At 27.5% G+C, this 16,356-nt stretch overlaps 1 protein-coding gene across 4 annotated transcripts in view; it reads left to right on the top strand.

Moving 5' to 3' along the window:
• The window catches only part of LOC107450094 (palmitoyltransferase ZDHHC2), a gene marked incomplete in the record, with an annotated part of 68,002 nt that overhangs the window by 3,867 nt on the left and 47,779 nt on the right, over positions 1–16,356 (top strand). For all 4 annotated transcript variants that reach the window (XM_043042121.2, XM_071187480.1, XM_071187479.1 and 1 more), the window contains 5 exon segments: positions 4,438–4,532; positions 10,010–10,130; positions 11,905–11,974; positions 14,909–14,941; positions 15,028–15,148. In XM_043042121.2, coding sequence (XP_042898055.1) covers positions 4,438–4,532; positions 10,010–10,130; positions 11,905–11,974; positions 14,909–14,941; positions 15,028–15,148 — 440 coding nt within the window.

A 16,356-nucleotide genomic window follows, 5' to 3' on the forward strand; every position in this document is an offset into this window, starting at 1 on the left:
GGCATAGGACTCATCTCATATAGCCTCAAACTTCCAGTAAATATTAAAATTCTATCTTGAATAGTTTTTTCACAAAATAGATGTTTGCATTTTTTGATCAGGAATTACCCCAGGTCACCCTAATTATAAAGAGTATCAGTTACTTGTCCCATTTTTTTCAAATAATTAACCCTTGAAAAATTATTTCATTTTTAGATAAATAATTTTAAAAAGTTCTACTTTATTTTTTTAAGGCCAGAAATTAAAACTGTTTAAATCTGTTATTGTATCACTTAGTAAAAAAAATTGTTTCTTTTCAATTTTTTTAAACATATGAATTAATAATAATAACCTGTTTATTAATATATAAAGCATGCAACTATATTTGAAAAATTGATCTTTTCGGACTATATTATTTGAATTTCTAATTGATTTAATATCATTAAAATATTACTTTTGAAAACACCCACTTAAAGTTTTGAATAGTACTATAAAATTATAAGATTCGAGTTTCTTTTACTTTACAAATATTAAAAACTTAATTATATAAATCATGTAACTCTATTTGAGAAATTTATGCTGCACAATAAATTATATAAAAGTAAATGTGCATCGCTAAGTTTTAATTAAATGTTTATTTATTTATTTTATTTTTTTAAAAACCCATTTATCGTTCCAGGTGGGTTTTTTCATGGTTGGCCCACCCAATAAGTCAAAGTGGGCTCAAAGTGGGTTTCAAAGTGGGCTCACTTGGCGAACCCTCTCTTTGGATAAACAAGTTTTATAACAGTGTACAAAAATTTTTCAATTCGCTTAAAAAGTTCTCGAGATATAGCTATACACAAAAAGTAAAATTAGCATTAAGGGGTCCAAACTTTGAAGCGCTCTCCTGACCAAATTATTGTTACCATATTTCCCAGATTGTGGCTACCCTTTAAATTTTGGGGGTGAGAAATCCAAATCTGTCAAGAAAAAAAATGCTTATTCAGAGAAAATATGATTTTGTGTCTGATTTCATAACTTCAAATATCACCTGCACTTATTAATTAGCATATTTAAGGCCAATCCCATCGAGCCACGAAAATTGAGTCCTGAACAGGAAAATCCAATCATTAGATTAAAAGTTGGTGGTCTTTTTTTTGGCGCACTGTACAAAAATTTGTTCTAAGATATGCTTAGAGAAATTGCTTGCTGTTTTCACAAATGTATGTCATTCTCGCTGGTGTGAAGCCTGCTTTGCTCGCAGGAGATTTATTTAGTAATTTCTTGAAGCATCATTTCTAGCAATTCCTTATTCTTAGTTACATCTTTTTAGGAGCAATTTCAATGTACATCAATCATATTCCAGTGAAGAGTTTTTTAAGCATCTTTCCTCTTTGATCGTTAAGATGCTCTCTATCATCCAGTAAAGTTTCGCCACCTTGTTCAGGCTCAAACTATAACAACCTCCTGAAACATTGCAACACTTGTTGCTGTCTTGTATTTTTTATACAGTTTTATAAAAATATAGCAATATAAAAAAATTTAAAAAAAACTATTTTTTAACGACCCTAAACAGACATTAAGAAAAAAGATACAGTAATAAACAGATTGAAGTTATTTACTTATAAAGCATGTATCCTATTTCTTTTATTCAAAATACCTGGAAAAGTCAGACAGAATTTTTTTTTTTTTTTTTTTAAATGAATAACAATTTTTTGTTAACAAATGTGAGACTTTGCAAAGCTTTTTCTTGTTAAAAAACCATAAGTCAATTTGTGTATTTCAGTGTTCTCCCTAAGCATTTTCGGAAGGCCGGTTAACCTTGTTTGTCTTTTGATTCCTATAAATGGGCCTTCTATGCCCTTTTTGTAAAAGTAAGCCTCAATACCTTAAAAACACTGCCTTTTTTTTATTTTTTCAAGAAAAGGTGGTTTTCTTAACCATTTGTTTTAATGAAAGATCCACTTCTGATTTATTTAGTTACTTATAATTATTTTAATTTGATTACTTCATTTTAGTAAGATTTTTCTGATGTTGTCTAGTTATATGTATAGTTAAAATTCGTGTGATGCACAGCCCCAGAAATATTCATATTTTTATCGGGGGTATTAATTAGGGATGTAACGAATATTCGGCCACTATTCGGTAATCGGCCTTTTTGCCGAATACTGAATTTATTCGGCTGAATATGAATATTATTAGATATTTGGCTGAATAAATTCATAATAATAAAGAAAAATATTTTTTTAAATGTGCTTTTAAATATATTTAATCATGAATATTGCAGAGTTACATTTCACTGCTTTAATTATTAGAAAATCTAACATTTACTCAATTTAAGTTGTATAATACAAAAGTGTGTTTAATAATGTTACATAAATAAAAACGTTTTCTTGTTGCAAATTTATCATCATATGTATTTAAACAAGCATTGGAATCTTTTACATTAAAATACAAATATATATAGTTTGTTAAATAGAAGTGTGAATACTATCTGAATCGGCAATTAAAATTTATTTGTGATTCCCTTAATAATATCTATTTATCAATAATATGCACTAGAAATATATGATTATATACCTATTTATTATAAATGTAAAACATTAATTATCCATTTAATGGATGTCTTGATACTTAGAGAAACAAGCTACATGAGATATATGGTTTACAGGTGTAAAAAAATCCTTTATCATTGTAAAGTCTGAAATTATGATGCAAGAACAATATTTTTTCAGCATTTATAGGAAGAAGTCTGTTTCGTTTGGTTTCGTATATATTACCAGCTTCAGAAAATAAACGCTCACTGTATACTGTACTTGCAGGAGCTGAAAGATATTTTCTTGCTAAATTTGCAAGTCTTGGAAAGTTTTCTGCATTTGCTTTCCACCAATTAAGTGGACACTCCCTCCTACCTATTAGAGGTTTATCAAAATAGGAATTTACCTCTAATAATTTATATAAATTACAAATTACAAGCATATAAATTACAAGTATAACTATAACTAAAATATGCTGTTATTAATTATTTAGATTTATAAAAGCCATATTGCCTTGTTATTGGTGTCAAGATATTTAAATTATTACAAAAAAAAATCAAGTTGTTAAAATTTTTTTAAATATACAAAGATTAAAAAAGCAATTTTGTTAATATTTATTTCATTTTTAATTTAAAATTTGAAAATTACTTTAATTACAAAATTACAATCAAAAGAGAAATTTTTAAAAAGTAAGTATTCGGCTATTCGGGCCCATCACTATTCAATACATCACTAGTATTAATGAACTCTTAAGTTATTTTAAATTTTACTATTATTCTAAAATGCTTAATTTTTATTCTATAATTTGTATTCTAATAAATAATATTGCAATGAAAAGTGATAGTATACATACATATTTTGCCATTGTTTTGCTTAATTAAGGTGTTAACTATATTAAGGTGATTTTGCTTAAGTGGGCTCATTATAATGAGGGTTTGTTGATTTAAATCAGCTTGATTTAAATCCCGATTTAAATCAAATTATTTTTTTTTAAAAATCATTGATTTAAATCAACTGATTTTTTTTAATATATATATATATTTATTTAAAAAGTTAAAAAACAGTGTTTTAATTTATTGATACTTTTATTATTTATTTTCTTAGCTTTAAAATTTATTTTAAATAATTGCTGCATTAATTAATTTTAGCTAACGAAATTATTTTCTTGGTATGTGTTAAATCCCAACACATTTGAAATTACATTTTTAAAAATCTTTTGATTCTTGAGATTGAAAGTACAGATTAAAGCAAACATTTAAGTATTTTTTTCTCATAATATGTTTATAGTATCTTAGACATTATCAGATTTTCTATAAAGAAATTTTAAGAAAAAAAATTCTCAATGAGTACATAGATTTTTTTAAATTTATTTTTAGCTCAACTTATCTATTTTGATGTAGGATTTAAATATTTATTTATTTTTTGATGAATGACTACATTTATAAACACAATCTGTTACATTTATTTTGTCATTTTAAAAATCAAGAGGAAAAAAAAAAGAAATCACAATTTAAAAAAATTATGGTTTGGTAATTGAAACTTTGTTTCAATAGTTTAAGTATTCTTTAAATTCTCTATTTCATCTTGTATTTAAATTTCAATCATGCATTTGTTTCAAAATGGTTACTATGCATTCAAAGCTGTGTATTGTAATGAAAAATTGTTTTAGGTAGTTAGAGCTTCTAAAATATTCTTATAATATAGTTTTAATATTAATTTAATTTTGATTAAACATTCATAAAGTTTTTTTAGTCATAAATTAAGGTTCTTACAGTGTATTTGAGTAAAAATAAAAAAAATCTGATTTGAATCAAAAAAATCTGATTTAAATAAAAAAAATCTGATTTTTTTTAAATTTTTTTTTAAATCAAAAAAAACACAAACCCTGATTATAATTAAATTATACATGTTACAGAAAAAAATTTCCCTTTTCTTTCAGTTTTCTACTTAATTGTTTACCATGCAGTTTTTGCTATGTTTATTTGGGCATACTGGCAGACTATATTTACAGATATAGGTCTTGTGCCAAGACAGGTAAGTTTCTTAATTTTTTTTTAATAATGAATATTTATTAACTAATTTATTCTACACAAAGCATTTTTTGCTCAATTTTTATGGTTACAGTGTTAAAAGAGCATAAAAGAAAGTTATGTTTTTTATTAAAGAAACCTTGTGATTTCGCTATGTGTGTTCGAAATTTATTTTAAAAACTTAAATATTATTTTAGTTTTACAGAGCTACACTGCCCACAAATATTTACCATACATTAAAAATTTGACTAAAACGAAAAATATTTCTTCGAAAAGACTGCACCATCAGAATGCTGCTCAAAATTTTACTTAACGAATGCTCACAGACTTAACACATCTGTTACAGATAACTAATTATGCATAAAATAACCAACTATACATAAAATAACTTATATTACTAATAACTATTATAAATAAAAGGTCATTAAAATAATTATTCAATATTTTTTTTAATGCTATTTCTGTGCAAAGGCCATATCTGTCATTAGCCCTCTGACTGCCCCAAAAAAATAAACCTTGTTTTGAAAGTTACCAGGAGAAGAGTTAAAGAAAAAAGTTCAAGGCAGCTTGTCAAACGGAATTATTTTTTTTAAATAAATTGTTTGTCAAATGGAATTTATTGTAATTGTACTATAAATTGTAAAAGCATTACAACTTACTTATTGGTGATATCCCAATTTTAAATCGATCAAGTTATTAGACAGCTAAATGTTATAAAAAATAAACTTTAAGTATTAAAAGAATCTTTAAATTAGCAACCAAAGAAAATTTTTTAAAAAAAAGCTGACTTAGAAAAGCGTACAACCAGTTCACGCATTCTACAAATTTATTCTTATTGAAATCATATTGCATCATTACTCGGACATTTTTAAATCCCATGATTGTTCGTTTCTGAGAGTAAAGATTTTAAGGTTTACTTTCAGCTGAAAAGAATAGAAAAATAAAGTTTTGAAAAAGAAGAAGAAAAAAATTTTTACCTATTTAATTCTGCTTTAAAAAATTCATATTTTAATTTCTAAATCAAAACTATCTTTGATACATAATTCAAAACATATTCATAACTATCTATGCACTTTTAAGTAGATTATTTGAATTTTTGGCATGATTTCAGTCATCCAGGTCATGATTTCAGTTTTCAAAATCTGTAGCAAAGTTTTTTAGTCCCAAAAAATACTTCTAGCAAAATCAGAGTTCATACAATCATTTTTTAAAGCGATATTGCAATACATTATGTGATGCAGAGAATTTAACATAATTATTGCTGTGTGACTTTTTGCCGTAAAACTATCACTGAACTGTAAATATTAAATATTTATACTCGTATACAAGTTTAAGTGCTCATGTGTGACTCTGCATGCACCAGTAGTAATAATATTGAATTTTATATAAGGTATTTAAAATAAAGAGATTTTGAAATCTAGAGATTTTAAATGTGAAAACTGCTGAGCAGGAAATAAGACAACTGTCGAGAAAATGATTTTGATTTACTGCATAGTCATGTAATGAGCCTGTCAAAATGTGATTTATCAAATTTGAAATTCATTTGTCATAGTAACATATTAAAAATATCGTTTCTTAAAAAACTATGTAAAATAGAAGATCAAAACTTAGGTGTCAAAATGAGATTGTATTAAAATATCAGAATTTAAATGAACCTTTGAGAATGCCCTAAAAATAACTGCCAAAGAAGCAATAAAACATTTTGTGGATTAACGATTCAATAGACGTGAATCATGCATGTCATAAAGGGATTGCTCAAATTCGAATTTTGGGTGTCGCAATATCATTGTGTTAAAAATACCAAAGTTTTAAAAATTACGTGGAGATGGCCGAAAAAGACTTAATAAATGTCAAAAAATTATCGTAAAACAATGATGATTTACAATTGAATCGTCATTAATTGAGAACATCAAGAAGTTATAATTTGGATTTGAAATTAGTGTGTTGTGAAAACATAGTACTAAAAATATCGAAATTTGATAAATCTTTCATAGGTAATAACTCTCCTCTTTAGATTAATTTTAGATAGGGACAGTAATTACAAAACTATAGGTTTCACTTAATAGAGGACAATTTTATTAAAGTCAGTTGTTACAGTTTGTACAAACCAAAAAATTTTCACTTACTTTCAATTTCTTTGAAGATGGGTGGACAGTAATTAAACTCAATAAAGTTATACACTGATTTTTACAATGAAATAAAGCTTAGAGACCCTAAAAGCAATGGTTATTGCATTTAAACCATACTATTCTACTGAGAGGAATCTTTTTTGTAATCTGTTGGTTATATTTTACTTAACTAGGATCATATATCTATATTTTCATTGGTATGTTTTGTACTTGGAACAGTGATTGTTCAAAAGTTGAGGACGCATGCAAAATTTCATGTCGAACTAAACATACAAATTTATCTAGGAATATTGATTATGTACATTAAAGTACTATTCAAACATACTATTTCAAAATGTAAACTCATTTATATCTAACGCTTTTATAACATAGTAAATGAATTAAAAAGTTCAGAAATGTGTATTGGATATATGGGACATTAAGGACATTTCATCTTTATTTTATTTTTGAAAAGTGTAATTTAAATACAAAATGTTTTTTACTCCCTATTTTAGTCCCTTTTTTCAGCAAATCATTAAATAATGAAAATAAATATTTTCTTTTAGGAAGCAAAAGTTAACTCATTGAAAATATAACCCTAATGTCTTTTTTCCCCCTTGAAGGTACAGCATTGCTAAATGATCCTACTGTATCATCAAAAAGCTTTTTAAGAGCAAAAAAATAAAAATAAATTATTTTGAAAATAATGGGAGGGGGGATTTCTCACCCTTTTCCAAGAGCAGAGTGAGGTTTCTAGAAAATATAAGAGAACATGAATAGGCTTTGACACTAAACATACCATAATCTGTCAAAAAGCTGGTAATTGTGCATTGTATTGTATTGTAAAGTGTTGGTATGTTTAGTTTTAAAAAGATTTATTTCTTTAATTATTATAAAATTGCAAAAATTTTTGCCTCATCTCAAGAGAATATTCTATGTCTACTTTTTCATCGGGTTGTTGCTACTTATTTTATTTATTTAATTTAAAATAAAAAATATTTAAGCATTCTCCAAACTAATAAATATTAGCTACATTTAAATAAAATGAAAGCATGCCATATTAATTGCACCTATATTTACCCACTCTGCTCTTCAAATTATTCCTTTTTGGAAATGTGTAATCAGTACATATTTTTTTATTACTATTCTTGTTTCTGAATTGTAATTTTCACTTATTCTATTAAACCTTATTATATTCAGATCTTTAGTTTGAAAATATATCTAGTTTACTGTAATATATAAACGAAAGTGGGGGGAAAGAACTAGTTCTAAACTAATAATCCAGTTAACATGCAAAATATCTCCAAATTGCTGAACTGCAAAATCGGAACAAGAAAAGAAAAAAAGCAGGTCTTCACTAGTAATTTAGTTAATAGGCAAAATACATTAAAATTACTGGTAAAAGAAAAGTAGCTCTAAATGATTAAATAATTTAGTTAAAATGCAAAATGTATCCAAGTCACAAAAATGAGATAAATAAGAAAACCTAATTGTAATGTAATAATTCAGTTAAAATGCAAAATACATCCGCATTGATAAAAAAAAAGGGGGAAGGGGAAAAAAGTATTTCTAAACAATTAATTCAGTTAAATTTGAAAACATATCCTAATCACAGAAATTTGAGGATGGGTGAAAAAAGTGCATTTCTATTATAATAAATTTAATTGAAATACAAAATTTATCCAAATCACAAAAAAATAAATAAACAAAGGAAACAGTTTTTAAACTATTACTTCAGTTGAAATGCAAAATACATCCCAATGGCAAAAGTAAAAATTTTTTAAGCAAAATTTAAACAATTCAGTTAAAATGGAACACTTTTCTTTATCAAATCACTGAAGTACAAGTAAAAGGGGGGGAAAAAATTATTATCTTTAAATAATTCAGTGCATAATTCATCCAAATCACTGAAATAAAGTTCTTTACTATTCACAGTTCTTAACTATTGATTCAGTTTAAAAGCAAAAGGCATAAAGATAGATGAAGTACAAAAATAAAATAAAAGGGAGGGGGGAACAAGTTTTGAAATTAATTAATAAATCGGATAAAATCTAATATATATATATATATATATTAAAAGTGAAATAAAAACACAGTGACAAACTAAGGGACAATCATTTGACCCTAAACTGCATTTAATAAAGTATCAACTGATATGACTGACAATAACCAAACCCTTTTTTGCCTCAACCATTTGTAAACTCAGCGAACGAAAGTTGGAAAAAATTCCAGGCTATTTTATGGATTTCATTATTATTTATTTTTCATTTTCTTGATAGAGCTGGGTATTCTTTCTCATAAATAAATAGTTTTTCCGAAATGCAGTTTTAATAATGATCCTTTTAGACAAGTTTTTATCTCAGTTCATTTAATACGTAGAATAAAATTACATGAGAGAAAGAAATTAATAACTTTGAGTTATGAAATTTTAATAAATTGTAAATTTAGCTTATTAAATAGAAATTGTAAAAATATTCTAAAAATGCTACATATATTTGCATTTTTTATTTTAAATGCATAATTTATGTGCAATTTAATTTCAAAACTTTTATTTTTAAAATGTAACAAATTTAATTGTTAGGGTCAGTTCCACCTACACCAATCAGGCTTGCTTACTGCTAAAAGGTTTAATACTTAACTGTCTTTTTTTTTTTTTCATTTATCTGAATTATATCTATTTGTTTTATTTTGTATCTTCTCTATCCGCATTTGTTTCATTTTTATTTATTCATATTTCATTTCTAAGTGGAAGATGTTTTCTTAGGTATTTCTCTATCTTACATTAATGCAGAAAATAATAAGCTTAAATGTATGAGGATCTTGATCCCTGTTTTAGGGGGCTGTTCAGTTCAGGACAAGACTGGTGATGAGGGAAAGAAAATAAGAGGAATAAAAGTTGAAAAAGAATGAAAAAAATTCCGAAAATATGGAATGTTTGCGCATTTTGAAATTGGTTTTAAGAGTGTGTAAATTTCTCGTGCTAACAATTTTCAAATGCGAGAAAAGAAAAAAAATACGAGAGTTTCTCACTTTCTCGCACTGTAGTGAAAACACTATATATATTCCATACCCACTCTTTTGAAAATATTTGTGTATACCTTTGATTAGTTATCATTCCATTTTATTACAGTTCAATAATAAAACCTAATCCTTTTAAGTTTGCATCATTCTTTTTTATTTTAATGAAGTAGACAATATTTTTTTAAAGTGCAAACATTTGTAAACTCAGAAACAATTGTATTATCATTTGACATTCAAATAAAAAGTTTAATTTACAAATTATCTGTTTTAAATATCCAATTTATCTTAACTGTGACTCCTTAGTAGATTTTAGGATGCTGTCTTGCTAACATTTTACTTATTTTATTTCAAGTTTAAGTTATCACCTGCGGACGCTGAACAATTAGAAAGGGACCAAAGTGAAGATAATCAGCGTAGACTGTTAGAAAGTTTTGCAAGAGATCTACCTGTTGCTTGTCGTACTATGAATGGATGTGAGTTACCTATTCAAATATTTTATGTTGGTTACGAAATAAGTTATTGAAACTGTGAAATGAGATATCTTCTGGTTGACATAAAAAAGATCATATTTTTTTTATCATTCTAGTCAGTTTCTTTTAATCGAAACTAAATTTCTTTCAATTAGATTTTTGGAATGTATATATAAATTTTTTAAGACATTTTTGCATATTTCAGTTCAAATCCATAAAAATTAGTGCAAGTCTGCCAAAGTTAGCATAAGAAAAATCAAATCCCACAAAGCATCCAGTAAATTTTTGTTCAAGGAATTTGAATCTACATTTATAAAGCCTAGTATCCTCCGATTTTGAAGGATTTTGTCTAAAACCTGCTAAAATAATATATTTTTTTGAAAATTTTAATGTGTGTTTATGAAATAAAAAGTGTGCATAAGTTTGTGCATGAAATAAAATGAATTTGTGTTGAAGTGCTGCTTGTCCTTAACAGAAGAAAAAGTAGTAGTAGTTTAAAGTTTTATTTTAATTTATTTGATACTCTTTGACTGAAATTTTGGCAAAATTCAAAGTATTTTTCTGCTCTAAATTTTTAAAAATTAAGCTCTTAATGCATACTTAAATTTATCGCATACTTGTGTATATAGTTTATAATCTAGCCCTCTTCTTTCTTAGTTCTAGTAGACTCTTCCCCTATATCAGTGTTTCTTAACCTTTTTGATATAATGGACCCCTTTTAAAATTTTTTAAGAAGTCACGGACCACCCCCCTGTGAAAAAAATAATTGTAAAAGACATCAATTATCAGAAAACATTTAATTTTATTATTTTAATAGTATACAACATTTTTAAAATTAAAATTTTTAATGTGATGGTTGCTGCTGCTTTTCCTTAATTAATAAATTGAATTGGGGGATGGTTTTCAACAAAGCAACGTGCGTATCATGTTCAACATTCAATTGATTTGGATGTTATGTTTTTATTGCCACAAGTGTGGAAAATCCCTCTTTGCAAAGATACACTATAGCAAACGGAATTATAGCTGCCAAAGCTCGCTTTACAAGCAATGGGTAGGCTTCCAAACGTTTTAAAAATTAAGAGTAGTCAGCGGACCCCCAAAATATTACTCATGAACCACAGGTTAAGAAACCCTGCCCTATATGTATAATAAGAAGAATTAAAGATTATTTTTTGCCTAAATCTGTATAGCTTATTATTTATTTTGGTTCACTGCTAGATTTTTTAGAATTATTACCATTTTGCTCAGTAGCTGCAAATAAAACAGTTAAGCTGTAGATAAAACATTTCTTAAATTGTCGATGTTTATGTGCTTCAGAAGATATCACTTCTTTTTTTTTTTATCTTTATTGACTTGATCTACTATATTTTAAAGTCATGCATGCTCCCTCTTTTAGAAACAAGGCTATAAGAAGAAAAAGATATGTTTATTTAATTGCTAGTAATATAAAGAAAATGTTTCTTTTTTATTAATATACTTGTAAAAAAAATTTTAGAAGCACAAGTTTGTTAAACAATATTTTAATTTTAAGTGGAAGATAATTATGTAAAAGAAAACATGTATTAAGACTTCGTAAAAGATATTGCTCCAATATTACAAAATATTGTTTTTTACTTTAAGGAAATTTGCTCATAAAACTGGTTATTTATAATTTTTTTTATTATAATAATTGTTATTTATTTTTAGTATATCATTAATACTGATACTTTTGCACAGTGTTTCAAAATTTAAAAAAATGACATCATCCAGATAGGTAATAGTGTTTTTTATGTTTTAGCTATCAGATATTGTGAAAAGTGTCATAATATAAAACCTGATCGTGCTCATCATTGTTCAGTTTGTGGAGTGTAAGTTACTTTTTCTTACTATTTTAAAACAATATGTAATTTTAAAATGTGCTCATGATTATGTATTTTAGAGCTTTAGAAACAAAAAGATTTTGTTTCTGTTCATTAAGACGCTGTTCTTGGTGGGAATAATAGCAATGAATATAATTATTGTGTTGGAATGTTTTCCATGGCTCGTGTCGATTTTTAGGACTCTGACTTACCAAAAACACCTATTTGATATTGACCACCTTATGAAGTATGGAACAAGGAGTCTACCGGTCATGAAAAAGTCACAAATTTGAAAAAGGGTCATGAAAGTCTCAATTTTTTAAACTAAGTCACAAAATTTTTTCTTCGTAAGCGTGTCATGGTGACATCACATTAATAATATTTATGTTTGAAAATTTACATAGACTGCCGAAAAACAATAAATAAGCTATCAAAAGACGTGATCGCAAAACGCTGTAGATTTATGATGAAATCCACATCAAACTGAGTGATTAATACCTCGTATTGAAAATTCATGTGTCATAATAACATTGTATTAAAAGCATTAACATTTGAAAACCTGTGTAGAAATGAGTGAAAAATTGATAACTACTGAAAATAGCAGGAATGTACTATAGAATTGTTGTGAACCGAGCTCATCAGAAAGTCTTTGAAATTTTCTCAATCACTCAAATTTGAAATTTTCTTATCAAATTAAAATGCCGGATTTTGTTTAATTTTTTTAAAAAAGAAAAAACTTGGAAATGGCTTTAAAAAACTAATATAACCAGCAAACTACATACATTTGGGATGGAGTAGTCCAATCCTGTCAAAAAAGATAACTTAAATGCAAAATTTTCATATTGTAATACTGTCAAAATTTAATAAACCATGTGGAAATGGCCTATGATGTGTGGGGAACATATTGCATCGAAAAGTTTTAAATCAAATTCAAAATTCGTGTCTCATAATAACATCAGAATAAGAAAGCTCTCAGAAAATTATTAGAAGTAATTATCAAAATTGTAGAAAGCTTGGAGAAACTGATTGATAGTAGTAAAAAAAAAAGACGAATTTGCAATAGAATCTCCACAAATCACGTGAATTCAAAATTCGTGTGCCCTAATAACACCTTATTAAAAATATCCATATTTGACTAACTGCATAAGAATATTTGAAGAACAATCTAAAAATCATGTAGATTTCCGAGGAAACTGGCGAAATAGACCTTTTTAATTAATTTTTTTACTATATCGGGCACATAATCGCAATCCAAGAGCTAATAGGTGGTGTTTTCTGCAGAACTTCCTCAAACATTTTGAAGAAGCAGAAAGTGCTTAATGAGCAGACTATTTTGAAAAACAATAACAGTGTAAATACTAAATTGAATGAAACTTAATGTTCTGTGTGTGTTTTTGCAGACCCTAAGTAAATATGATAAAACCGTAAGTGACAAACAGTAGGAAAATTAGAAACTGTTTTGAGGTCAAGGATTTATTTATATTTTCTGGGACCTGGTAAGCACCTTGTTGAATGTACACAGCTCCTTCAGAAGAAAACAATCATTATGGTTTAAAATAAATTTTATGTTTGAAATCCATTACCGAAGAGTTAAGGGTGCTCTGATTGCGCAGTCAGTTTAAGTGTCACTCTTACTGCTAGGGCTTGTGAGTGCAATCCTGGCAGCCGACGAAACAAGTTTGATGTGTATATACATATCAAGGTGCAAGTTAAACTTCCTGTGGCTGATTTCCTCAAATCCCTTGAAGTCCTCTAGTTGGTTGTGGATGTTAGGAGAGAGCGATACCAGCTCAGGTACTGCCCTGATTGCCTGACCAGGGTCAAACCAGGTTTTTATCATACCCATTAAAAGATTAAACCTTGAAAAAAAGGACTTGGTGCTTATCCAGGTTTGGGTGCAAGGAAATTTTTTGTCAGTTAATTCAAAATATGAATGTTTAATGAAAGAATCGTCCTACTATTAAGTTAGTCATCACGCATAATCCATCCAATTTATTTTTCATGCAAATTAAAAAAATTGAGGTTTACCACTGAGTAAATATAGATTTTTTCTTCTTTTTGTCAAGATATCAATTTCAGAAATATATTACCACTGAAGCATATAGACAAAAGAGAAGGATACTATTTACATTCTCAAACCAGAATTATGGAGAGAATGTGTTAATTCTTGGCTTCTTGGTAATGCCACATCTGTCAATAATGATTATCAATAATTATAGGTGTGAACCAATTAAATTGGTTGCACCATAAAGAGCGATAGATAAAAGAATTATATCTCCCATATATTTTGTGGTGGCAAAATCACCCAGTCACTTTTTGTAGTTATAAAAAAAATTAAAGGCATTAAGTATTCAGCATTTTTCTCCTAAGCCATTTTATCAAGTGTTGCAGAGAATATCTATCTTTCATTTCCTTTTTCTCTTTATAAATTAATGTAAAAAACATATTGCTTCTGAAAAATATGTAAATTATTTTAATAACTTGCATATTTTCAAAAGAGCACTAACAGAACATTATGGTGGAACCTTTATTACTATTAAGGTCAAATACATATTAATTCCAACTTTTAATTAGCATGTGTGATTAGATAAACTATTTAAAGATAGTTTCAACTTATGAAAATATTAGGTTATGGTTTTTTAGTACTTTGTATAAATAAGCCTAAAGTGCTTGAAAAGTTTATCTAAAACTTTAAAAAAAAATTATAAATTTTTAAAATTACAATTTGAAAGCTTGCTTATTATATGCATGTATTATATAAATTTGTTTTAATCGAAAACTATTATAGCATGTATTTACCGCATCTTTAAAATGCCCTGTACTTTCTAGATTTTATAAGTTTTTAAAAATTATTCTCATTTTCTTTATAAAGTCATCTTTTTTGTGTCTTTTTTTCTTTGATGTAAACTCAGTTTGATAAACATTTCCCTTTAATTCTTAAAGGTGTGTCTTAAAGATGGATCATCATTGCCCTTGGTAAAATACGAATTTCTTTTAATTTTCAAACATTAATTTTAAACAATGCAATAACATTATTTATCATATTTTATTTTATTTTTTAGGGTTAATAACTGTGTTTCATTTACAAATTACAAATTTTTTATTTTGTTCCTGGGATATGCGTTGCTGTATTGTCTATTTATTGCTGCTTCTTCTTTGCAATACTTCATTCAATTTTGGACTGTAAGTTTTGATTTTATAATAACTATCTTTCTTTATTATTGTGTATACTTTATATTTGCCTGTGGGTGGTTGTGGGTAAAAATATAGAAATTTTGTGTTTGACTTGACTGTTGATTCAAGTCATAAGTAGAGTTTGTTTCAATTTTTAATTACTTTTTTAATAGCAAACTATGTCTTCAACTAATTTGGATGTGCCATTTATGAACAATTCTGTCAATAATAGTGACATATGGAGAATTAGAAACAATTTTGTAAAAGTATAAAGACGCTGATATAGTTACTGACATAAAGATAAGGAAACTGAAGTAGTTGCATCACATTCAACAAATGAACACTAACAGAGTCAAAACGTGGCATTCAATCGCCTTGCTCCTTAGTGGCAGACCGTCCGTTCACCTAAACTAGTGTAATTAAAAGCCTCAAATGTGTACCCACAGAATGTTACAAACTCTGCCTGCTTCAGACGTGCCAACTCTCCCGCATTTTGCGGGAGTCTCCCGAATTTTGAGTTATTCTCCCGCCCTCCGGAATTGATTAAAAAAACTCCCGAATTTTACTGCAATCGACGTCCAAACTCAAAATTACCTAATTTTTCCGCGATTGCGGAAGTTTTGTTTTTCTTTCAGGGTGAATTCTATCCCCTCTTTTCGAACTACCACTGCCTGAGGCGTAGCTGCAAGTGCTTTATTTTTCCCTCCTCTTCAACGTTACCCCTCTTTAACACTCCTACTTCACCCGCCCCCTTACACTGGGATTCGTAGGAATCTTCGTGTGGAGTTGAATGCGATGACGTCACATGACGATATCGAGTGACGTCCGTACAGGAGTGGGGAAACTCGTACTCTCAATTGTTATAATTGATATTGTATCTTTCTGTTTTTATAGTTTTCAATTCGTATTTTACCACGGTTGGCAACAAACTTGTAAACTAGCAACGTGATATCCATTATTCGCTTAGTCTTCGTATATTAAAATTTTTTTTTTTCAAGGATGTCTAAGTAGAAACGGAAGTATGCAACCAATTTCAAAAAATCATGTACCAATGACTTTAGCAAGACTTAATTGCGAAGAGCTAAATCTGCAACTCTTTTTTTATGCATACAGTAGAGAACCATTTATGCGGTATCCAGATAATCCGGGAAAAAGTTTCGCTCGTTTCTCCCGCCATTTTGAACTAAAACGATATGGAAAAAAAAAGTGGAAATTGG

This window comes from Parasteatoda tepidariorum, chromosome X1 (assembly GCF_043381705.1).
Source record: "Parasteatoda tepidariorum isolate YZ-2023 chromosome X1, CAS_Ptep_4.0, whole genome shotgun sequence".
Classification (NCBI taxonomy): domain Eukaryota; kingdom Metazoa; phylum Arthropoda; class Arachnida; order Araneae; family Theridiidae; genus Parasteatoda; species Parasteatoda tepidariorum.